We start from the raw sequence: 25,992 nt of genomic DNA on the forward strand, positions 1-25,992 counted from the left end.
TAGGGAGCTATTCCTCTCTGCGCTCAGACACTGGACTGGTCTCAACCAGAGGCCCCACACACCTCAAATCACTGCTGTCCTTGTTGCCTGCACATCCTGGCCCAGAGAGGGAGAGAGCTCTTGCCAAATGGAAGGCGAGGCCTCTGCTAATCGTCAAGTCACTGCCCAAAGCAAAGAGATTCCCCCACGTGTCCCCGGCCCCAATCTCCAACAGAGACCACCAGCACCCAGGTATCACCCCTCCACCTTATCAGTCGGGGTCAAACCAGGAACACAGAAAGCAAATTTCCATATTTCAAACAAAGAGAATTTTTTACACAGGTGACAAAAAAGAGGCTGATTAGCCAATCTGGGCACAAGGCAGCACCGGGGGAATTAGCAGCAGTGGAAAGCCACTGTCACCCTTGGGCCACAAGGACTAAGGGAGCAGGAGCCTTACCAGAGCCCACGGGCCTAGATCATCTTTGGTATGGAGGAGAACCTCGATGTGGTAGGGAGGATGATGGCCCCTTCAACGATGTTCACATTCTAATCCCCAGGACTTATAAACATGTCCTCTTACAGGGCAAAAGGGACTTTGCAGCTGTGATTAGGTAAAAGGTCGTCAGATGGAGAGCTGACCCTAGATTATTCAGGTGGACCTAGTGTAATCACAAGATTCCTCACAAGAGGGAGTAAGGAAAGTCAGAGTCAGAGAAAGCAACGTGACAATGGATGCAGCAGTTGAAGTGATGTGGCCACAAGTCAAGGAACATAGGCAGCCTCTGGGAACTGGAAAAGGAAAGGAAACAAGAATTTCCAGAAGGAGGGTGGCCCTGCTGACTCCTTGATTTTAGTCCCATAAGGCTTCATTCAGACCTCCAGAACTGTAAGATATTTACCTTGTGCTGTTTACGTCCCAAAGTTTGTGGTAATTTCTTACAGTGGCCATAGGAATCTAATGCACCCAGCTTACCCGTTCTTCCCATGCTGCAGTCTGTCCACTAGCTGAATCCAACAGGGAGCCAAGTGACAGAGAAGCCAGGGAAACAGCCTGCAAGGGAAGGACAAGGAAAGGATCTGGGGGGAGAAGGCCGAGGACCACTGCAATCCATGTATCACCCCTGTGGGAAATGTGTGCTTCAACACACATCTGAGACTCATTTTTCTGAGTTCGTTTAACATATTATGCATATACATCATCCTGTTGAGTTTATTCTAATCTAAGTGGAAAAATCACTAACCTATTGAAGCCTGTGCTGTATCAGAAGCACCACAGACACAAGGCTTATTCTCTCCTGAGCTGTTCAAATTCATTATTAGTTGTGAGAACCAAGGAATAACATTTGGTCAAGGAGTACTTTTCATAAGATGGTCTAGTAATTTTATGGACCCCCCCCCCTTTGATTTTTCCTATTTTATTAGCATGTAAATCAAAACAGATGACATCACCTTATCTTTCTCAACTGTACCAATAACGGACTACAATCTATAAAAAGAAAGTTCTGTATACAAAACAAGCACTACCTGGGTTATCATGTGAGCGGGGTCCTGCCCACTGCTCCCCGTCTCTGAGTCAGTCCCCCAGTGTGATGTGGCAGCCCATCTCCATCAGCTCTGTGGTCAGAAAAACAAAATGGGTCATTGCCCTGTGACAAAAGGACTTTCACTGAAAATACAGCAATTAAGAGAAGTTTGTGCTCCAATGGTCTCAAATGCGCAGAGGAAGCTTGTGCCCACAGTGCGTGGGTGCCAGGAGCAGACAGACGGACAAAGCAGCACAAGCCCACCAACAGCCCACCAGGAACACGTTTAAGGATTCAATCAGACAGAAGGAAGTGGCTGAGAGCCACTGATGGAGGGGACATGAGGCCTTGGAAAAAAGCTGTTTTCTACATTACTAGCATTTAATTGAAACATTCTGGAACCGCCAGTCCCAGGACCTAAAAATAGGGCATCACAACAAAAGACTCAATAGTAAAGTTTTAAATTGTGAGATTTTCTTTTTACCCAAATGATATGGAAATATCTAGAACTCATGTTAGGTAAGGCAAAGTTTCCCTCACACACAAACACACATAACTGGAGGAAGTTCCTAAATGAAACTAGCAAAAACCAGATGGCAGTTGAAGCTAGATGATGGGTACACAAGTGTTCCTTGTATTCATCCTTGCTCAGTCTTTTTTTTTTTTTTTAATGTTTTTATTTATTTTTGAGAGAGAGAGTGAGCACATGGGGGCGGCGGGGGGCAGAGAGAGAGGGAGACACAGAATCTGAAGCAGGCTCCAGGCTCTGAGCTGTCAGCACAGAGCCCGAGGACGCAGGGCTGGAACCCAGGAACCGGGAGATCATGCCCTGAGGCGAAGTCTGACACTTAACGGACTGAGCCAGCCAGGCGCCCCTCATCCTTGCTCAATCTTTATGAGTGTTTTAAAATTTCCATGAAAAAAGGGGGGAGGGAGGCAGTTTTGGTTTCATTGGGTACAGGAGATTTTCATAGTTATTTTTCCTTCACACGGCTCATTTCACAAAAACTTTCACCAAGTTCTGCTATGTCTCTAAGTCGTGGGACCCAGGGATATCGTCAGGACTGCTCTGATTCTCTCCATCCCTGTGGGGAAAACAGAAGCCAGCTCTGGCAGAGGGCATGGGAAATGAGTGGGCAGCAGGCTGAAAGGGGTGAGAAACGCAGGCCAGGAGCAGCCCCTCCACTGCAATGCGCTGGGAAGATCCACACTCTGGGACCAGCTCACCTGTACTGGAGGGCCACCAGCACCCCAAGGGACATTTAGACACTAACTCCAGTTCAATTCACAAAGCACGTACTGAACACTGACCACGAGCCAGGACTGGGTGCTAAGCACAGAGCAGGACACCATGAATAAGTGCCACCATCTGCAACAGTTAAAGTCTCATTGTCTTTAAAGGTTGAAGGATGTTGGCTGGATCATCTGCAGAGTCAGTCACCTTAGCAACATTAAACTTAGTAAAGAAAAATCTTAAAATATAAATTCTCTAAATGTTGTGGCTCAGCACCAGCTACGTGTAGAGAAGGTGAGTTGAAGATATGCTAGGAGCCTCCTTTATTAGCAACAATTTTTTCAAAAGCAAGGCAAAACTTTGTTTTTCCAATTTTAGTATATGTGCTGCCGAAGCGAGCACAAAACTTTGTTTTTCTAGAGAGTCCCAAGATGGACAAGATCTACGTCCTTGGTGGGCTGACTGTATATAACAACAAAGTGGAACACAGTGAGAGAGACTCATGCCAGTCCTGTTGTGGGACAAACATCTGAAAAAATCACAAGGGTCATGAGCTCTGGTGCTGCATGGTTCTGTCGTGGTAGGGAATGGGACACAGAGCAGGGAGGAAATCAGCCAGGATTGATAATGGGCAGTGCAGCACCTTATCCGTTTAAAGCAATGTTCCCTTCCCCCTTCTTTTCCTTCTTAACAGCTGGCCTAAAGGACCTAAACTTAGCAAGGGCGAGGTGTAGGAAACTAGATAGTGCATTCTGCAGTTGGATAGGAAATACTGGGCTCAATGTGTTTAAGGTTAAGATTAATTCCTCACTTCCTCTGAATCTATTTTAGAAACAGAGCAAAGGATGGCATATGCTTTCTTCTAACAAAATGACAGATGATCAAAGAGTAAACATGACCCGTATGTCAAACCCTCCTACTGACGTGGCCCTTTGCCTACAGAATTAAAAAAAAAAAAAAAAAAAGTATTTTATCACTGCGGTTAAAACGTGGTTGCCTGTGTTTATTCAGAAAATTCAGTATGGCAACAGCTAGAAAAACAGTGACTCCTGATTGGCTGGCCTGACACAAGGCAGCAGAACAAAGGGAAAATTTAGTGGTATTGTTCTTAAACATCTTCTTCACAGCAGTAAACAAAGACCACAAGGCCTCTCTCTCTCAAGTCTGAGACTTGGTGCTTGAAAGAAGAAATCTGCCCACTGTCGAGGTGGAGAATCATTTTTTCTCATCTGATATAACAATCCTAATTAATGTTGGCTCATTATTGTTCCCTGTGTTTTGTAAACAAGAGCCCTCTTTCTGCATAGCTGCTCATTAGGGCTGATTTAATTGAATTTCAGAAGGAAGAGATGATTGCCTTGGGAAGCAAAGGACTGAAGCCTTCTGAAAGAGCAGTGTTTCACAGGTGACACACAAGTCACACTGTGTCAGAAACATGCAGAGGGGGGATAAGCACAGGTCCTCTCCCCTCCCCTTTTCTCACCAGAGTAGTTTATATGGCTCATCACTAATTATTTTCACCACAGTCTGCCTTTGCCTGGCTCCTCTGAGTTTGTCATTTCTTATGTCCCTCGAGTTATGGCCCTCTTTGTGCTTTTCAAAATCCCAATGTCCAGGAGAAATGCCATTTAATCCATGACCCTCTCAGTATAAAGAAAATCAGAAATTGGCAGGCCCTAAGATTCCATTGACCCCAAGTTCCATCATCAGTGCTCCAACTGAAATGCTTTTTCAATCAAAGCACTTTTTAATTATGGATGGAACCTGATCTTTTTTTGAATAGGGTGTAATTATTAAGACCATTCATTCCATCATTCGTTCACTTACTCTACAAATAGTTTTTGAGCTCCTAATCTGTGTTGGGCTCAGCTCTGGATGCCAGGGGTTAGTGCCAAACAAGATACAAAGTGTGCCTGCTCTCAGGGAGATTATACCCCAGTGCAGAAAGACAGACAATAAATGTGAAGTCAAATAAATGAACAGAAGGATGATGCCAGGAAGAAAAGAAAACAAAAGGATGTGATTATAACTGCCAGGTGAGTCACTTAGACTGGGGGGCCAGACACTCTTGAGGAGGTGCCATCTGAGCCAAGATGTGGATGATATGAAGAAGTCAGCCATGTGGAGGTGGGGGCCACACATTGCAGGTGGGGGCAGAACAGGTGCAAAGTCTACAAGGAAAGAACAAGCACAGGATGTTCAAGGACCAGCAAGCAGGCCTGTGGGGCTGGAGCACAGGAAGTATGGTGAAGGAAGGGAGGGCTGTCACAGAGGGCACAATGCCAAATCCTGCATGCCTTCCTTCTAGACCATGGCAAAGAGTTTGGGTATGGGTTTTATCTTCAGTGCAATGGGAGAGCAGTGGTGGGGGAAGGGCCTTAAACAGGGGAGTGACATGATCAGGCTTGAATTTTTAAATTTCTGGCTGCTTTGTGGAGAATGTATTGGAGAAAGAGGAGGAGTGGAGGTAATGAGACCCATTAGGAAGCTATTATAACACACTTGAGAAATAATATAAAGATAATAATGTAAGAACAGCAATTAGTATGTATTGAGCATATGCCAGACATTGTGCTAAGCCCTTTGTATTTGCTACTGCATTTATTTCTCCTAAAGCCCCTATGAGAAGTTAGGAGGCATTGGGCAACCTGTCCAAAATCACCAGTGGTTGGATCTGGGTTTATACCCAAGCAATCTGGGGTGCCTGGGTGGCTCAGTCGGTTAAGCGGCCGACTTCAGCTCAGGTCATGATCTTATGGTTCGCAAGTTCAAGCCCGCGCATCGGGCTCTGTGCTGACTGCTCAGATCCTGGAGCCTGCTTCAGATTCTGTGTGTGTCTCTCTCTCTGCTCCACCCCCTCTCACACTCTGTCTGTCTCTCAAAATAAATAAACATTAAAGAAAAAAAATTAACCCCAAGCAGTCTGACTGCAGCATTCACCTGCTTTGGAAATTCAGCAATGAACACTATATGAACCCTGAAAAGATACCCATTTAAGACAACCACACTTACCCCCCTTTTGTATCTCTAATGTAATCCTGGAGTTAGAAATTATTTGCGTTAAGCATCTGACTTCTGCTCAGGTCATGATCTCACAGTTTGTGAGTTTGAGCCCCACGTTGGGCTTGCTGCTATTCAGCACAGAGTTTGCTTTGGATCCTCTGTCCCCCTTTCTCTAAACCCCTGCCTATCTCTCTTTCTCTATGTCACAAAAATAAACATTTTTTTAAATGAAGAATTTTTTTAAAAAAGAAATTTTTTAAAAAGAAATTATTTGCTATGATGGTTCTGGTTTAACCATTATTATATTGTGTGTTTGTGGACAGATGTATAATTAAATAAACTGCACAGTTTCCTGCCTAGGGACACCTTTAGCTTTGAGTATTTCCCCAAGTGACTTGATTTGAGCCTCTGATGGAAGCAGACGACCACAGTTGGAAATCTCAGCCATTTTTTAGCCCAAGCAATCAGTGGCTTAACAGTCTCTGGCTGAGGAGTACCAAGACCACAGTGCCCACTATGGAGTGTCCCCCAAGTATTCCTGGGGCTCTCTGAGGTCAGAGCACACTCCATCATCCCTGCAGGGACACAATGATCACCTCTGCCGGCCATGTGTACTCCAAAAGATGACTGTCTGGCACTCTGAGATTTCCTGCTGCTCTCTCCCTTGCCTGCATCCCTGAGCTGGGACCCATTCCCCTCCACAGTCATCAGGACCTCAACCCCATCTGAGGGTGCCTGGTTCCCAGCAACATTCCACAGGGGAGGAGAGGGGTCCCCCTCACAAAGAGAAGACCCAGAGTGTCACCACCCAGAAATCCATCTCGCAAGAAGGTGGTAGTTGTCCAACTTAGAAATACTTACCATCTGAGTTTGAAGCATTTGTTTTGGTTTGCAGCACTAACTTCTGCTTTTCCCAGGGATAACTAGTGGATATATACTCTGAAATTATGCGACAATTGTGTGACAGGAAATAAGTAGGTGGGCTCCTCTGTGACCGACCTGCTCCTTCTATAGCTAGAAAATGTTAACATCTTTAAATATGGTCCTCTCTCCAAAAACCCGTTTAAATTCCCTCTTAGCAAGCATTCTGCCTCATTTACAACAGAAAAATTCAAAAATACTGCCCACTTAGCAAAGACTGCAAAATAAATTAGGGTATATACCCTTATAAGAAAATGTCAGCCAACCATTTAAAAAACTGTCACAGGAGAATGCATAATGACACAGGAAGATGGTTACAACATGCTGAAAATTATAAAAAGCAAGTAACAAAAAAAGTAACATATACCCTTTCATATATGTATGATTTCTGGGCACTTATTAATATTTTATTATCTGCATTTTCTGTTAATTTATAATGAAAATTCTTTACCTTATATTTAATATACATTTACATATAAAATATCAATAAATATATTTATAATATATATTTATAATATATTTAAAAATCAATGAAGTTTTTCTTAATTCATAAAAAATGCCTCAGCCAGTACACTGAAATCATGAAGGAGCTGGATGAACACTTATAGGCCAGAGTCTGATGTCCACATAGGCCCTGGAAGTGCTTAGACCAGAGTTAGTCAATAGAAATATAATGACAAAAGTCACAAATAGGGGCCATTTATGTAATTAAAATTTTTTCAGTAGTCACATTTAAGAAATAAGAAGGAACAAGTAAAATTAATTTTAATAATTTATTTTACCCAAGATATCCAAAGCATTCTCACATTTCAGTACGTAACCAATTTAAATCTATTGAGACATTTTATATTCTCATTTACTAAGACTTGGAAAATATTCACCCTGACAGCACTTTTCAAGTGTTGTGTTGGCATGTGGCCAGTGAGGATGGGGGAGGGTGTGACAGGACTAGAGAGCCTCAGAGAAAGAGGGGGTTTCCCAAGCAAGTACCAGAGAAAAGACACCAAGTAGCAGAGGGGGCTGAGAGGGTGCTCTTGCTGCCTTCCAGCTCTTTGGTCTTTGGGGCCGGGGAGAAAGAGCAAGCTCTCTTTCTGACCCCTGACCTTGGAGAGAGCTGGGTTTGGGTGAAGGCGAGGAAGTGGAGGGAACATTCTGTGACAAGTGTGTGAGGGGGCGGGGGTTGTACAGCTGAATGGGGATTGCAGAGGACAAGCTGGGAAGACTGGCAGAAGGCACAGCACTGGGAGGATGAGTCAGGGGCTAATGCACAAAACAACCTAGGAATGAGCACATGTAAGTGTGTCCAGGAGGCCTTCCATGTTGGGCAGCGGCCAGGTCTGACACGGATGAGAAGCAGGAAACTAACAGGGCTTGTGGTTCCAAACCGAAGTTGGGCCAGCAGGTCCTGCCCTGCCCTGTTGCAGGAGGGCTCAAGGCTTGTGGAAGCCTCTGCAGCCTCTGCAGTCCTGCTGTCACTTGCCTGCCACACGATGCTGATATCAGGGTGACACCCATAATTTGCGCCCTTGAAAGGGTCAGATGTCCCAAAGAGCTCTGTATGTATGATCTAAGCAACCTGAAGCTCAGTTTTAGAGGCTAAATCCTTTCAAAGCATTCTGTATCTCCCTACTCTTGATATCGGCCTATATCGATCAAGGCCTGTATCGGCTTGTTTCATCAAAGAGCATGAACCTAAACTTAATTTGGCAAATATCACCAACTACACATGAACACAGAGAGCAATGGGATAGAATGGAGCCAGACACTGACAAATTTTTTTCTGCTTTTCTAAAATTATAGATCTATACAACTGACACCCTAAATCACTAATTTTCCCAATAAATTCAGGAACTCACATAGTAACTTAAGGTAATCCTGGTGTATATCAGGTGCTCAATAAATATCTGAAAAAGGAATAAAGTAAACATGCATGTTTATGGTCTATGTCTGGTTGCATCAAATGACTGCATGGGTGTTATTACAGGCGACTGCCATTTTACTCAGGCACATTATAGGGAAAAAGTCCAAGTCAAGTAAACAGCACTTTTGTATGTGTTAACAAACTCCAGTAGAGAACAATGTTCATCGTATGGTTCAATTTTCCTTAAAAGATCCCACAGAGAATTGTTAGAAATTGTGACCCCCCCAAAACCTATAACTTTCTGATGGAACTGGTTTCTTCTTCCTTAGTGATCAGAAAAACCTCCAAGTGAAGGATACAGCTAAATTTTTAAGAGACGCCTGGGTGGCTCAGTCGGTTAAGCATCTAACTTCAGCTCAGGTCATGAGCTCACGGTTTGTGGGTTTGAGCCCCGTGTCGGGCCCTGTGCTGACAGTTCAGAGCCTGGAGCCTGCTTCAGATTCTGTGTCTCCCTCTCTCTCTCTGCCCGTCCCCTGCTTGCACTATGTCTCTGTCTCTCAAAAATAAACAACAAAACATTAAAAAATTAATTTAGAAAAATTTTAAGTGATGGGGCACCTAGGTGGCTCAGTCGGTTAAGTGGCCGACTTCGGCTCAGGTCATGATCTCATGGTTCATGGGTTCGAGCCCCGCGTTGGGCTCTGTGCTGACAGCTCTGAGTCTGGAGCCTGCTTCGGATTCTGTGTGTGTGTCTCTCTCTCTGTTCCTCCCCCGCTCACACTCTGTCTCTGTCAAAAATAAATATAGCATAAAAAAAATTAAAAAAAATATTTTAAGTGAATTGCTGCACAATGCAATGCACACCCTATTTGCACTGAGGAGGACTGACTGTGAGGCTCAGTTTGCCCAGCAACCATAGGCAGTTCCCTTACCTTCTCTATGTTTCTGGTCCACAAACCAGATGGATAATCTCTCCCTCACAGTTCTGAAGCTTAAGTGAGGTAACATATATGAAAATAAGTAGCAGATGGTGCTGTTTCTCCCAGTACCCTCTGCTCCAGCCATTCGTCCACCCCGGCTACACCTCAGAACCAGCTTCTGCAGACTCCACTCCAGATCTACTGGACCAAAATCCAAGGGCTGTGGCTTAGGCATGTGGACTTTTCATAGATTTTCCTAAAACAACCACCATGATGCAGTGTGTGCCCAGGAGAGGGGGCCACATGGAGGCTCCTGATACAAATTTTATAGCCAAAAACCCCACAACAAGATGAATAATGGCTGCTCTTTGGCTCTCTTCAGGACTTCTGGGGAAAGCGACATCTTTTATTTCAATCTCCCTCTTCTGTGAGCAAGGGTCCTGAGGGCTGAAGCCTGGCAGAAGTGTTAGAGCCAAACCCCCAGCACAAGGTATCATTGGCCCAAGGGAGACTCCCTGATGGCCCTCTTCTGCCCACCCCCGCCATCCAGTGTAAACTAGGCACCTCTTCTAAGTGCTCACCTGCACCTCATGCAAGATTCTGTCATGTTCCTCAAATCTCATATTCTTTCTCCCTACACCTCTCTTCCCAGACTGTGAGCTCCTTCAGATAGGAATGTGTCTTAACTCATCTTAGAATCCCTAACACATGTATTACAGGTGCTCAGCACATGATAAAAGAATACTTCCCTTCTTTCTGTCTTTCCATTTCTTATTATCTTGTCTTGGATTAGTGGTTATACCCTTCCTGGTCTTATGGGGAAGGGGTAGGGGATGCTCCAAAATAGAGGATGAGATCATTTTGCTGAGAATTTTGCGAAATGGTCATGAGGAAGCAAGCTAAATGAGGTAAGGAAACTAACATGTATTGAGTGTGCACTACATGCCAAGCAACATGGTAGAGAGCCTCATCAGTGTTTCTTATTTACTTCCTTCAACCCTTCATTCCTAAAAGCGTGTGCTCTCACTAAAGCACTCACACATTAATCCACACAATGACTTCAAGTCAAAAACTTGACTGAACTTGAGCAAATTACATAAGCAAATTAATTACATGTTACAGGGATACCAAAATAGGTTTTTAAAATAGAATGACACCCATGCTGCTGATCCCTAATCCCAAGAAAGCAAATCCAACATCAGAAGTCAAGAGCCCATTATTTGTATCTGCATCACCCACCCCTAGGCAATAGGTCAGAGAATTGCGATAATTATATGCTTTCTGGTTAATTATCTGAGATGAAACATCCTACAGATATGTAAAATGTCAGTGGATCCTGCATTTTGGTGCCAGCTATCACAGGAATCTCTTACAAATTTCCCTGCTGCTCAGCAAGGGTCAAGCAGACCATATATCAGAGTGTGCTGGACTAGAGAATTCCCATACTCTGCCTGGAGCCCTTCTCCTACTACCACTAGCTTCAGCGTCACTCTCAACCTCCACCTGGGCCTCTACTTGTTCATTATTTCAGTGTGGGTCCCTATCCCTTGCTCTTCCATCACACCATCCATAGGCCCAATCTCACCTTTACCAGTGGCTATCTAGGGTCCCTGAAAATTAAGGGTAGTGGGCTAAAAGCATGAAGAGAGGGACACCCCTATGTATATACTTGTGAACAAAATACCTTCTATACCTTCCCTTCCAATTAGATCCGTTGTGAAATTTTTGGCCAGAACAGATGAGGCAGACATTACTGACTGCCTCCTCAATGTATTCAGACAACCCTCTCCTTTACTAACAGAATGTCCATGAAGCCATGGTCTCAGGAAAGCAACATAGTACTAACCTACAAGAGGAACTCTGCCGGAGGCTTCAAAGAAAGGTTTCCTCCATAATATAAAGAAGATAATGGAGATGAAGTATCCTTTCTGCCTTTGGATATTGTCATGTGAGGACACTATGCTTGTAGCTGCTATAGCTATTTTGTTCCCAGGAAAGGAAAGGCAAGAAATCTGAAAGAAGCTGACCTGGAGCCCAATTAACCAATTCTAATACTATGTGAGAAAATTAATTCTTTATTGGTTAAATTGCTTTTAGCTGGGTATTCTGTTACAGTCAAAAACATCCTCACCAATTCAATGGAAAAGCCAAGAACGTCTAGTCCACCATTCATACTTAGGGCCTGCATAGATGACAAGACATACACAACAGGAATACATTTGTGCTTTCAATATTTCTGGTTTCGTGGCCAGCATAAGTTTGTTTGAGGGGACTTAAACCAGGCCCCTCCAATAAGCTTGTGGAAATGGTCCAAAACATCCTGAGATATATATGAAGATGAATATTAACTATGACCAGCTTCTGTCTGGCAACCTCAGCATCTTAGAACCCTGTGCAATATTGAAAAAATAGGCCTATGTGCCTTACAACAGATTTTTCAGTTGGGAAAGAATTCTATGCCATAAGCATCAATTATATTTGAACCTATTCCTCTAGGGTATAGAAATCAAGACAGAGATTACAGACTCCTATAATTTTAAAGTGGGAAAAAAGTTGGAGATCATCTATACCAAACATTTTATTTTACAGGTGAGAAAACAAATTGCCTGACCTATTTCCTACAAACAATTACTGACACCATTAAAACTAACAAAATTCTCACTTTTTAGTATGAGGGAGAATTTCTTCAATAACTTTCAGACCATCTATTTCAAACAAGACAGTTTATTTCTACTAGGTGCTTGGAATGTAGGATTCTTTTTTCAGTGTCTGTCGAGCAGCCCAGAAAGAATGAACTCATGCAAAAGGAAAATAATCTCACTACTGTATGCTCTCAAGATGTCATATGAAAGAGAGGCTGGGTTGCTGTCCCAGGCTGTCATGTTTGTGAATGAGTGTGTCAGGATAAATTATTCCTTCAAGCGATTAAACCAGAATGAGTAAGCTAAATCTGCATTTGTGCGTAGTTGAGTCCTTCCTTTCCTAGTACTTTACAAACATGTGAGTGTATGTTTGTTAACCACGTATAGAATATTGTCTTCCTATACCCATTTTACCAAATACTTATATCTCCACTCACTGGGGAGGATTTGGGCCCTGCTCCCCCCTCAATTCTAAAATGAAATAGTTCTGTCTTTAAGTCTTTAAGTCAAACTCAGTTGCCCTTCTCGCCCTGGGAAACTAGGAAGAGAACGCCCCACCCCCAACTCTATTTCCTGCCTCCTCCTCTGTGCTGTTCCCAGTAAGCTGCCTGCCCTCAGCAATCACAAGTCTCAATGCCTGGAGGGAAGGCAAGACCTAGATAGTGTTCTGCGTTTACAACAAGCAACATGGGTAACGCTCCTATCAAAGGAATGACATTTGTACTTTGGGAAGGTATATACACACTGAAAAACTGGAATGAATTTGAGAAGTTTTACAATGTTTCAGCTGAAACAATATAACTTGTAATGGGAAAAAAATGAAAAGTATCACTTACCCTTCAGTGAGCATAAACCTCACCCTCAGAAAGCCACCACCCTTGGGTGACTTCAAGAGTATAAGTACGTGGGAAAAATAAAACTTGAGTGCAAATCTCTTAGGAAGAGGTAACAGGTTGATTTACATGCATAGTCAGATCGAATATGAATAACACTGTACCGGAAACTGTGTTTGGATAATGGGGTCAAAAGTGCCTGGTGGGAGTAAGAAGCCTGGTGGTGTGTACATGCCAAAAAGTGAAGAAATCAACAACAGAAAGAGGATCTGAAATAAAGGAAGTCTCCCTTCGGCTCCCTCCCAGATTTTGCCTGTGAACAGAATTAAACATGACACTTCTCAGGGGCTTCAGAATATGAGTTAGAGAAACAGACAGTGTGTCTCCTTCCAAAAAGGTGGTCTGCCCCACCTCTCTCTAGGCAGCAAACCAAAACCACTTGTTTGCATCCATCTCTATCATATAGTTTTTAACCAAAGCTTAGAGATGTTTCTCTAAAGAAGATGTGCGAATGGAATATGTAACGGATCTGGTCTGTGTTCCTGGTTCCTAACACAGAGCTTTGAAATCTCTTTGAGTTTTGTTAGTGTTATAGGCCGAATTGTGTCACCTCCAAATTCATGGTCAACCTAAGACTTCAGCAGTCCTAACCCCCATTCCTTCAGAATGTGACTGCATTTGGAGATAGGGTCTTTAGAGAGGTAAATTAAATGAGGTCCTAGGGTGGGCTTAATCCAATATGACTGGTGTCCTTATAAGAATAGGATATGAATACATGAAAGCATATAGAGGGGGGAATACCCTGTGAAGACAGAGAGAGAAGATGGCCATCTACAAGCCAAGGAGAGAGGCCTCAGAAGAAACTGGCCTTGCCAGGGCTTTGATCTTAGACTTCTAGCCTCCAGAATTATGAGAAAATATATTTCCATTATTTAAGCCATGTGTTATGGCACACTAATACACTGACTGGTAGAAGTGTCTTTGTAATGCTGTGACTCCTGGTGGATGCCTAGATAACTTCAGGGTGAGAGCTGGCCACCAGAAAGACCAATCACATGATTAGAGGGTTGGAACTTTGGACAGATGGACCTCCAGAGAGGGCAGGGGTGCTAGAGATTGAGTTCAATCATGTGTCCAATGATTTAACCAATCATGACTAAGTAATGAAACCCCGGTAAAAACTCTGGACTCAATCTTGGAGGAGCTTCCTGGTTGATGAACATATTGGTGTGCTGGGAAGCTCATATGCCAGGATTCCATGAGGAAAGGACACAAAGAAGCTCTATAGCCCCTTCCCCAGATCTTGTCCTATGTGTGTCTTCCGTATGGCCATTCCTGATTTATATCCTTTATAATGAAACTATAATGGTAAATAGTAACAGTTTTAGTGAGTTCAGTGAGGTATTCTAGCAAATTATTGAACCTAAAGGGGTCACAGGAACCCCAGCATTTATGGCTGGCCTTCAGAAGTAATAGTAGCCCCTGAGACTTGTGGCTGGTGTCTGAAGAGGGGCAGTCCTGTGAAAGATTGAGCCTTTAAACACGTGGGTTCTGGTGCTAACTCTGGGTGGTTAGTGCCAGAACTGAACTGAAGGACACCCAGAGGGTGTCAAAGACTTGAAGTCAGAATAATAATAGTCGGAGAACTCGGTCATTTGAACTCTTTCCACAGTGTATTTTTCCTACTGTTCTAAGTGCAAAGCATTCAGAAACATTCCTCTGAAATTATTTAAGGTTCCTCAGACTGCAAAGTGAAGCTGAGTAGACATTAAATGCAGCTGACCAGATGATTTTTGTGGTCTCATATGAAATCAAATACTGAAAATATAATACCAATTCTGGATTATTTTGAAAATTCTTCAAACACTCATAGTTTAATATGAATAAAAATAATATTTACTATTATATAAAATTTGCTTATAATATCATAGTGAAATGGTCTTATGTCAAGTAACTCTCCGATAAACATTTCACACAGACTACAGTCTTTTTATGATATTACCTAAAGTTTCATGGTAGAAACTTAGATCATTTTTTTTCAAGATCTGGCTTCTGATCAACATTTATGGTGGGAAACAATAAATTCTAACTCTGATGTTTATTATTTTTCTTCAAAGATAAAATAAGAACACTTAAAAACAAAAAAGGATGGTTTTAGACTAATAAAGAATTACCTGAGACAATAAAAGATCTAGACTACTTTGTAAAGTATGTTAAATAACAACACTGTTAAAATTTTCCTATAATTGTTGGGTAAACAGAAGTGTACTGTCTTGAGATGGAAAGAGGAAGTAGAGTTTGGGAATGTCTTTGATAAAGCACAGAAAGGGATATACATTTAGAAAGACAAACCATTTAATAGAATAATGACCATGAAAGTTCTCACCTAGGCATGGGGTGATGCTGCTCTAGGAATCGTCCTCCTAACCAGAAGTGGAGAACAACAGAAAGAGAAAGGAAGAATATTAATCATTCTACCTCCCAAATATTTTCATAAGCAATATGTTGCTCATCCAGACAATCCAAAATGCTGGTGAAAGCAACAATCTGACTTGCTAATAACAAGTCTCTAACCTTGAGATTTTTGCTGAACTTACATTTTCAAGTGAAGAAGGTGTGAGTTTGCGAGATAATTTGTTGCTATCTGAAATGAGAGCATTAGAGTAAAACTTCCAATGCTTTCCATGCTTGAAAGCTACACTTTCATTATTTTTAAGGTTGACACTCGGTAGTTCTAAGATTGCCAAAAATTCTTGGAAATAGTCAGGAAGAACACTCATGATTTCCCTCAGCAGAAGCAAAAGAATTGTATAAGTGGATTTTAAGTCAAATGATGTCCAAACTCTTTTCTTCTGGGAAAGAAACAAAGCAGCCCAAACCTGGTATAGATGTGGCACAAATGGGAAAACATCAAGGTCAAAACCATTACTCCTTTAGTCTCCTAGCCTAAGAACATAGCTGTAGTGAGTTGGAATAAGATTTGACTCCAAATAAAATGAGAATGAAGTGATGTTTTTCCAGGAAACTAGTTAAGGAATTAAGAGGAATGTGGAGGCTATGGCTATTAAAATAAAATTTAGTCGAAGTCAATCAAGTATTTAAAAGATAAAAACAATTGTTTACACTGAGTGAGAAGGCCCCAGTCTATAGTGACCTAAAGGGAAAATCTACAATATAATGAGGTGTCCTCCAACTCCAATCATAATTTGAGGAGTCTCAAGAAACAGAAGAAATGTACATAACCTGTCACTTTTTATGGCAGTGAGTAACAATCAGTTATTTGTAATTACCTTAGAATGGGTTGGCTCTGTTTCAGATTCTGTGTCTCCCTCTCTCTCTGCCCCTCCCCTGTTCATGCTCTGTCTCTCTCTGTCTCAAAAATAAATAAACGTTAAAAAAAATTTTTTTTAATTAAAAAAAAAATAATAATAAATAAATAAATAAAATAAAAAAAAAAGAATGGGTTGTCTCCCCAAAATCAGGTATATATGCATACATTGCTCAATTTAGGTTATGGCTACATAGATAGTCACTGAACAATTCATTTTACTTTTCTGTGTTGAAATTTTTTTATGGTAAAATATGTCAAAATTTTTTAAAGGTAAAAAGTTAATTGAACAAGAAGGATTTGAAAACAAACTGTATAACGGCTAGATAATTCAAATATCCCAGTAGCTGGTGCCAAAAAGAACCAAATATGATTAAGACTCTTCCTAAAACTTGGTTAAAAGGCACTAATGAAGACTACTTTCTCTCCTAGGCTTATTATAAGGGCTCACATATTTTTATTATATGCTGAGAACTGAGACCCCTGGGAAATGAGGGAAGTGAATAAATTTTCACTGTAGTCTATTAAACATAAAGATGTTTTGGTGTTTGTGTTTACACTAAAGAGATACACAGTATCTGTCAATGAAAATAAGGAAATTCTAAGACCATCAGGTATGTGCCCAGCTCTGCAGATGATATACGCCCCCAGAGGATTCATACTCGGGCAAGAAAATGAGACTATACACAACATAATTAGAAATGATATAAAATACAGAGCTAAATTAAATACAATTTTGGATTAAAATGTACTCCAGATACACAAACATAGGGCATATCTGGTAGACATTAGAATAATGGTCCCTAAAAGATATCCATGTCTTAATCTCTGAGAACATGTTACTTGCCATGGCAGAAGAGAATCTGTAGGTGTGATTAAATTAAGGATGTTGAGATGAAGAGATTACCTGATATTATTATGGTGGTATTACTACAATCACAAAGGACCTTGTAAGAGGGCAGCAGGAGATTCAGAGATGTGACAAAAGAAGCAGATGTTGGAATGGTGTGGGACAACAAGCCAAAGAATGTGAGCAGCCTCTAGAAACTAGAAAAGGGAAAGAAACTGATTCTTCTCCAGAATCTCCATAAGGAACTTAACCTTGCCAACTCCTTTTAGATTTCTAACTTCCAGAAGTGTAAAATAATAGATTTCTGTTGTTTTTAAGCCACTAAATATATGGTAATTTGTTTAGCAGCAATCAAAAACTAATACATCATATTATAAATGGGGTGCTATAGCAGTCCGGAAGGAGAGAGATTAATATTTATTAAATAAAGAGGAATTTATGGGGGAGAGGAGATATGTGAAAGGCTTTAAAGACCATGTCTTTTGGGGATTCCCTTTGAAAGCATGTAACAGAAAGCTATTATAATGTTGTAAACAAATAGAGCCACTTATTGTTTCCATACTACAAGGAATCTGAAAGAGAACGAGCTACACTGGCAAGTGACTCTATGACATCAAATCTTCAGGCTCCTTTTAACTTTTGGTTCCTCCATCCTTAGCTTGTGGTTTTCAGTTTTATGGTTGCCTCATAGCCACAAGGCGGCTGCTCCTTCTCTGGCCTAATATCTTCATCCCAGATAGGAAGAAGAAAGCAAAAAGAGGAAGAAGTGGTATCTGTATCAGGAAAGCAAAAATTTCCTGACAGACTCCAGCAAATAAACCAGACTTGTGTTATATAACCTCTCTTAGCCCCAAGGAAAACTGGCAAAATAAAAATGCTCCAAATAAAACTAGGATTTTGTTAGTAATGAAGAAGAGGAGAATATACACTAGGTAGGCAACTAAGAGTATCTGAAACAAAGGACTTAAAGTTTTGAATAGTTGCAGAAGCCAAGATGGCATTTTAAATAAGACAGAGCATCACAAACTCAGGTGGAAGTAAACTTTGAAGTGGGTAAGAGAGAAGACCATTATCACTGACTCTAGTACCTGATTCTCCTATCTTAGCGTGGTTCTCATGCCCATAAATTTCCTGTGTCTTTATGCTTTGTGGTATTATCAACAAGAAAGCACTCTTTCTCCTTCCCCACCAGGTGAAAACTCCCCGAGGTAGAGAAACTTCCAGGATCCTCTTCCCTCTTCTCTCTTCCATTTTCTTCTTCCCAAAAAGAGAGGGTATGCTGATATGGACAGGTAAAGAGCAAGGACATTTCCTGGGCAACCATTTTAGGAGCATAATCAAAGTATGATCAGTCTCTCTCTCTCTCTCTCTCTCTCTCTCTCTCTCTCTCTCTCTCTCCCCCCTCCACCTCCCAACATCCTCCTCTGTCTCTCGTTCTCTGTCTCTCTCCTGAGTCCATCATGAAAAAATATTTTTAGGGTGCCTGGGTGGCTCAGTCAGTTAAGTGCTTGACTCCTGATTTTGGCTTAGGTCATGATCTCACAGTTGTGAGATCGGCTCTGTGCTGGGTGTGGAGACTGCTTAAGATTCTCTCTCTCCCTCTCCTGCCCCTCCCCCCTCTCGTGTTTCTCCCCCTCCCTCTCTCCCTCTCTCTCCCTTCCTCCCTTCCCATCCCCCCTCACCAAAAAAAAAGAATTTTTTTTTCCTGGTGATTTCCCTTAGGGATAACTAGAGTGGATAGCTAAAGCCAGATGTGTTTTAAGTTAACAGGAACGTCTCCTTTACTTTTCTTCAGACTGCTTGTTAAGATGATGCCAGAAGAGATGGTAAAAGAATTTGTGCATTGGAGTTTGCCATTTCTTGATGCTGGAAATCCCCTTGCCACCATATGAACAGCCCAGGCCACCCTCAGGAGGAAGAGAGACAATGTAGAAATGGGCCCAAGCTATTCCCTGCCATCCTTGCTGAATCCCCTGACGTGTGAGCAAGGTCATTCTAGACCATCCACTCCAGCTGAGCCAGTCTAGACCCGAAGAACTGTCCAGCCAACCCACCAAATCCTGAGGAATAACAAATGTTTATTGCTTTAAGTCACTAAGTTTTGGAATCATTTGTTATGTAGCAAAAATTAACTGATATACTGATTCTCCTTGGATTCAGCTTTCTCCACTAGCAGAACAGTAAAATGCTCAGGGCCAAGAGTCGGGTATGGACAGAGGGAAAGAGTCCAGGGAGGCCACTCATAGACCATGTATACCTAAGACTCTGCCTGAGCAAAGGGACTTCTGCATAGTCTGGTCTTCTTCTAGGAAGCAATTTGCAGTTTGAGTCCGAAGCTCAAAATATTAAAGAGTGTCATTTTCTTGGCCTCGTACTATGGATTGGAATTAAGGAAGAGGACTGTAGCAACAAAGGACTTAGGTGTTTGGATCCCAGACCAAATACCACCACCCCACCCATAAACTTACAACTGTGAGTAGGAATTTATGGGAAAAAAGATTAGATAAATAAAATGGATCCAAATTACAGAGAACTTATGAAAAGCTAGCATGAGGAAAGACAGGAAAAGGAAAGCAGGATTTTTATTTTTTTTTTAATTTTTTTTAATGTTTATTTATTTTTGAGACAGAGAGATACAGAGCATGAACGGGGGAGGGTCAGAGAGAGGGAGACACAGAATCTGAAACAGGCTCCAGGCTCTGAGCTGTCAGCACAGAGTCCGACGCAGGGCTCGAACTCACGGACTGCGAGATTATGACCTGAGCGGAAGTCAGCCGCCCAACCGACTGAGCCACCCAGGCGCCCCGGAAAGCAGGATTTTTTAAAGACTCATCTACTGGAGCTTTGCAGGGTGTATTTTCAGAAATATAAACTGAAAACAAGGAAGCCACTATGACATTGTCACCATGATTCAGGCATGAAGAGGAAATATAAAAGGCCACTAGAAAATCACTTTAGGGGCGCCTGGGTGGCTCAGTCGGTTGAGCGTCCGACTTCGGCTCAGGTCACGATCTCGTGTTTGGTGAGTTCAAGCCCTGTGTCAGGCTCTGTGCTGACAGCTCATAGCCTGGAGCCTGTTTCAGATTCTGTGTCTCCCTCTCTCTGACCCTCCCCCATTCATGCTCTGTCTCTCTCTGTCTCAAAAATGAATAAAAACGTTAAAAAAAAAAATTAAAAAAAAAAAAAGAAAATCACTTTAAAGCAAAATGTAGAACTCTCAACAAATATTTTATATAACTCTATAAATTAAACAAAGCAGAGACTGGATGCTATTTACCAATTCTGTTTCTCTTTCCTCTTAGGCCCATAGCTAGTCTACATTTCCCAGACTCCTTTGCAGTTAGGTGTAGCCATGTGACTACATTCTCATTACTGCCCATGTCATGAGGGGAAAAGTGAGGTACTCCACTTCCAGATCTGATCCATAAAGACTTTGGTAGGATTCTCTGCCTTCTCTCTCTTTCCTTATCTACTGGCTAAATGGACAGGATTCCAAGAATATAGAAAAGGGAGGATCTGCAAGATGAAGGAGACTAGGTCTGCAAACAACCATATGGAAGGCTACCCCCTAAGCAGAAACATCTGCTTTGAACTCTGCGGGAGCAAGAATTAAATCTATATTGTATTAAGCCACTGAGATTTGGTGGTTTCTTTGACATAACAGCTAGCATTTCTTACCCTACATAACACAACTATATAACTTCAAACCTAATGATTTATAATATTTTAACAACAAAAAAAGTGGAGAGGGTGCTATATTTTAAAGCACAAGGAATAAAGAACAGGCTAACTTAACAGGAAATGTTAATGGAGAACAGCAAATACAATCTGAGACTTTTAAAGATGGAACTTAAAACCCAATATTGGAAGGGCTTACCTCATTAATAAAAAGCAGATACACAAGAAAGGAGGCAGAGAAATGGCAACACTCCAGAGTAAATCACTCCAGAGTAAAGCCCTGTCTGGGAATCCAGGATTCTGATAATACATGCAAATTAGAAAGTATTTAGTCGGGGATAAAAAGAGAAAGAAGACAAATTAAATGGCTGTGGGCATGCTCCATAGAGCACCAAGCTAGATGAAAGTCACTGCTTTCCTAAAAAAATTAAAAATTCAGTGTAGAGTACAATTGCACTAATGACATCAACAGCTTCTAAAAGTCCCCTTCTGCTGCAAATCAAGTATCAGACTCAGTCTTTACTTGCCCTCCTTATAATTTCATCTCTTAGAAGACAGAGGAAGCCACAAAGGGAACTCATGTTCCAGATATAATTCTGAGAACTAAGGGGAATGTGGTGGGTGATGGAATATGACAGGAAGTAACTATGTCACTTTGAATTTTTAATATGGAAGGAAAGGAAAGCTGCAAAATTTTGGATGTGTACCATCAGCTAGAGAAAATAGGGTATTTGATTATTTTAGAGAAAAGATAGCTATGACCAGAGACCCTAAAGAGGAATTTGACACAAGAGGGTTCCAATATTTTCAAAGCATTAAATTCTAGGTATACAGCCCTGAAAACCCTGTCCTCGGAGGGAGAAAAGTGGAGAGACATTTAAATAAATCAATGAGATTGCATAAAAGCTCTCTGATTAGCTCAGATTTAAAACTATATGTTGGGGGGGGGGGAGGTGGGAATGGATAGAAATATAGATATAAAACCTGGAATAAATAGCTACAGATATAGACTTGGTGAGGGTAGAAATGGCACCTATTGTCCTTAATTCTCTATCCGTAAAAACTGCACCAGAAAATATAAAAACCTCCATAAATAGACCAAAAACTCTAAGGGTAACTACTGTTTCAATAATATGGTATAATCTCAATAGATGGTAGAAAGAAGACATCTCCACTTTTGCTTCCATATTTTCCATCAAAAAGAATGATCTTCAAATATTCAAACTGGGATAAGCAAGTCAAATATTGTAATAAAGGGGAATGATTCTTAAAGTAAATAAGAAGATAGTAATAAGTCATCCAGATTTTTTCAATATGTTTAATTTAAAAACAGTTCAAGAGGACAGACTATGCATATGTTTGGCTCCCTTTCCACTAGGTCCCATTGATATAGAATAAAAATATACAAATGTAACCCAGGTAAATGCCTGCGTTCTTAGTTACATCTTCAATATGGTGTCTTCTTCAAAGAAAAAAATTCTGACATGTAAGTAAAACAGTGACAAGTGCATTCTTAATTAACAGCAAACATCTGTAATGTCCTTTTTTTCTATCACTTCTTCATCTTCTCCACTTCTTCACCTAAGCAGCATCTATCCCTAAAACTCCCGATGTCCCATCACTCTCTCTCCCCTCTCTTTCTCTACCCCTCTGTGTGTGTATGTGTCTGTGTGTGTGTGAGTGTCAACTTTCCCAGATACCTACTCCCTCAGATTCTTGTATTCCCGCCCCTCCCTACACCCCTGCGGTAATATCTCACCACTCTGCAGCTGGAATGTCTGCCTTCCATGTGAACTGCATCAGATCACTACAGAATTTCTGCAAGACCTATTGTCTCCATTTTTTCCTCAAAGAAGGAAATGCATAGAGTTCCCTGAGAAGTATAATTTTCTCACACTAACACATCTTCAAATCTTTATGGAGAATTTGTGATGAAGAAAATCCTCATTATCCAAAAAGAATAATCTATAGATGTGATGAAATAAGACAAGGTAGCAATCAGACAAATGTTTTTGACAGTTTTTGATGGAAAGTGAGTCAAATCATACTGACAGAGTTGGAAAAAAACTAATGAACAAGCAAATAAAACTCCCAGAAGCTTAGAATTCCAGAGGCAGCAGACTAATTTTTCTTTACAGAACCAAGAGGTCCAACTCAAGGATGGCAGGCAGAGAATGCAGCATTCCAACTGGGGCAACAATCAGGTAAGAAGTCAGTGAGATGCACTACTGTCCCTGTCAGGTAAAAGCAAACCACTCTGCTGGTCTTTGCTACTCAGTTGAGAGAAACAACATATTTTCCAGATCAATAGTTGCACACCAGATGTGAGACACTGTGTCAATTGATTCTAGCAAAAAGAAAGTATTAGGAACAATAGATGAAATTAAACTCACAACCTTATTAAGTTTACAATATTTTACTCTGATCATCTAGGATCCATCTGTCTTCTGCATGGGCCAAATAGACAAGATAAATGAAGAAGTAATAGGAATCACCATCCATGCATCTTTCAAGCCCTTGATGGGAGCGGTAATCTCTGTAGTTACCCTATATATTCAATATTGCTTTTGGTTTATAAATTTGTGCTTTCTACTGAAATAAATCTAAATTACACTTCAGAATGAATATTTTGCTAGTTTTTTAATATATCTATTCAAACTACACATTCAGGTCCTGGGGAAATAACCACAAGACAGATCTGTGGATCCACTGGGCCCACTGTGATAGACACTTTGGGGAAACTCCATTTAACACCTGCATTAGTCAAGACTGTCAATGCTATGCAGCAGTAACAACTCCAAATACTGGTGCCTTACAAAAACAAAGCATAATTTCCTATTTATGTTATATATCATCATTGATTGGGTATAGCTCTATCCTACACTGTCTTCACTCCAGGAGTCAGGCTAATAGCTGCCATCTGGAGCATTGTCTATCTTGTGAGAGAAGAAAAAGAACATGGCAAAACATTTTTAAAAATGTGTCTGAAGGCTGTTATCCAGAAGTGACATACGTAACTCCTGCCCTAATTTCATCAGTCAAAGCAAATCACACAGCCAAACATGGCATAATATAATCATTCCATCATGAAGGCACTTCAAGGAGAAAAAATGTAGTATTTGGCAAATAGTAATAAAACCCACTACATCATCTGACCTGTATGGCCTTCCACCCTGACTGATGGATCACAGTGGCATTTGGATCCCTAGGAAGTAGTTTCAGCCCAGAGGCAGTGGACAGTAATCCCAGAAAAGTCTGGGAAATTTTCTATAGAAGATGTACAATATACAGTTATAGAAATGTCATAGGAGTCTTCCTCCAGGAGATAGACCTTCCCTTCTAATCAAGGGGTTCCAGATTTGAGAACCAGCTCAGGTCTAGAAATAGTAAATACCATTAGCTCACCACTGTGATTAAAATTAAGCCTCTACTCACAGAACTACAACTTTTCTATTTCATATATGAGGTAAAGCCTTGCCACATAAAAATAAAGTTTCCCATCTCTATCAGTCTTAGAGATCAATTTTTCATGTCTTCATGATCAATTAGCCATCTTTAAAAATGCCTGTAGATTAAACCATTCTAATTATCACTATTCGGTCTCAGGCTCACCTTGTCTTGGCATTATCCACTGCCACTCTGTCACTGAGATCCATCATCCACATGGAAATCAAAGAGTCTATTTCTATGGCAGCATCTTCAGCTGTCACCTCCACCCTTCAAGGACAGACACTAGAGCACTTTCAAAGTGCTCCTCTAACTAATGTCTTTCCCCAAGTTTTGATAAAGGTAAAATCCTCTGAAAGGATGTTATTAGTTTACTAGGGTTGTCATAACAAAATATCACAGATGGGATGACTGAAACAACGTAAATTTGTTTTCTCATAGTTCTGGAAGCTGGAAGTCAAGATCGAGGTTTCAGCAGGCTTGGTTTTTGTTGAGACCTATTTCTTGCATCCCTGGTATCTCTTCCTCTTCTTATAAGAATACCAGTTATATTGGGTTAGGGCACCACCCTTTATGACCTCATTTAACCTTAACTGCCTCTTTAAGGGCCCTGGCTCCAAATATAGTTACATTGGGTGTTAGGGCTTTGACACATGAATAGGGAGGGGGCACAGTTCAGTCCATAATACACTCTTTCCTACTATGTCCTAACTTTCAAATATTAGACTTCTTGAGGTAGTGAATTCATTTGTTTTGCAGTTCTTCAGTGTGCAAGATCAAACTTTTGGTCTGAATTTCGTAATATTGGTCCTATAATTCTAAAAGATGAGATTTTATTTTGGGCAGTCACAGAAACACTCTATAGTTTTCTGAGAATGTTTTAAGCAGTAATTTTACAACCCTGAGGTCATCATTTCTTTCTGTAACCTCTCCAGTGCACTCAGAAATATCCAATCTACTAGTTCCTTTAGTCCTCACTCCAACAGCATCCAAATATTGCAGCAGCTAAAACTGTACCATTGGCCTCCCAAAACTGTACCATTAATATTAGGCACTTCATGCTATGCAAGTACAGGTAATAATTTATGCAACTATTTTGTCAGTAGTTAATAATAATCACACTAAGTAGGTCATCACTACTTCAAATCTTAGCAATTCCAAGTAACAAAGCCTAAATTCTCCTATTTTTGAAGCTCTTTTTCTTGAAGCCCCTCTTAATAAGTATTCAATCAGAAAAAAAAAAAATCTATTATAGGCAGTCCAAGCAGGAAATGATCTAATATAGTGATCTCACGTTGTTAAAAGGGGCTAGAGGGTGGGAGGGAGCTACCCGGCAATCAGGAAACCACATAAATCTGCTGGTAAAACTATAATTGCTAGGTCTAATGGTAAAATGTAAGATAGACACTGCAGAAGCTCATGTTAATCTATCACCATTTCTGATGGGAGAAAAATAAACCCCATCTACTTCTTCCTTCAAAATGTCATATGAGTACCTTGAATTGGCCTACTCTAAACAAGAATATTGCTGGCAAGGAATTCTGGTAAATGTAGTTCCCTGGCTTCCAGCCTCTACCATGCAAGGGAAAACCATGAAAGTTACTGAAAGCCAGTACATATATCTAGCATACACCTCTTTCCAGAAGCTTTTGAAAGATATGCTCCATAAAAATGAAAAATTAAACCAAAAAGGAGGAAATCATGAGATCCTAAAAACTGAGAATTCAAAACAGAAGAGAGACAAAAGAACTTTCCAGGAAAATGGAAACA

General features: G+C 41.0%; 1 protein-coding gene and 1 long non-coding RNA gene across 2 annotated transcripts in view; one reads left to right on the top strand and one right to left on the bottom strand.

The window, feature by feature from the left end:
• Nucleotides 1-24,561, bottom strand: part of VAV3 (vav guanine nucleotide exchange factor 3) — a 468,861-nt gene extending 444,300 nt beyond the window's left edge. The window contains exons 1-3 of the mRNA XM_042953185.1: nt 24,388-24,561; nt 1,507-1,596; nt 956-1,033 (exon numbers count right to left, since the gene is read on the bottom strand). Coding sequence (XP_042809119.1) covers nt 956-1,033; nt 1,507-1,518 — 90 coding nt within the window. The 5' untranslated portion in view covers nt 1,519-1,596; nt 24,388-24,561. The remainder of the gene's footprint in view (nt 1-955; nt 1,034-1,506; nt 1,597-24,387) is intronic.
• On the top strand, nt 20,084-23,296 carry LOC122228243. Its single transcript, XR_006206491.1, has 3 exons — nt 20,084-20,119; nt 22,914-22,979; nt 23,209-23,296. It is a non-coding gene; the product is annotated as an uncharacterized LOC122228243 (long non-coding RNA).
• Nucleotides 24,562-25,992: the final 1,431 nt, after the last annotated feature.

The sequence above is a fragment of the Panthera leo genome, chromosome C1 (genome assembly GCF_018350215.1).
Source record: "Panthera leo isolate Ple1 chromosome C1, P.leo_Ple1_pat1.1, whole genome shotgun sequence".
NCBI classification, from domain to species: Eukaryota; Metazoa; Chordata; class Mammalia; order Carnivora; family Felidae; genus Panthera; species Panthera leo.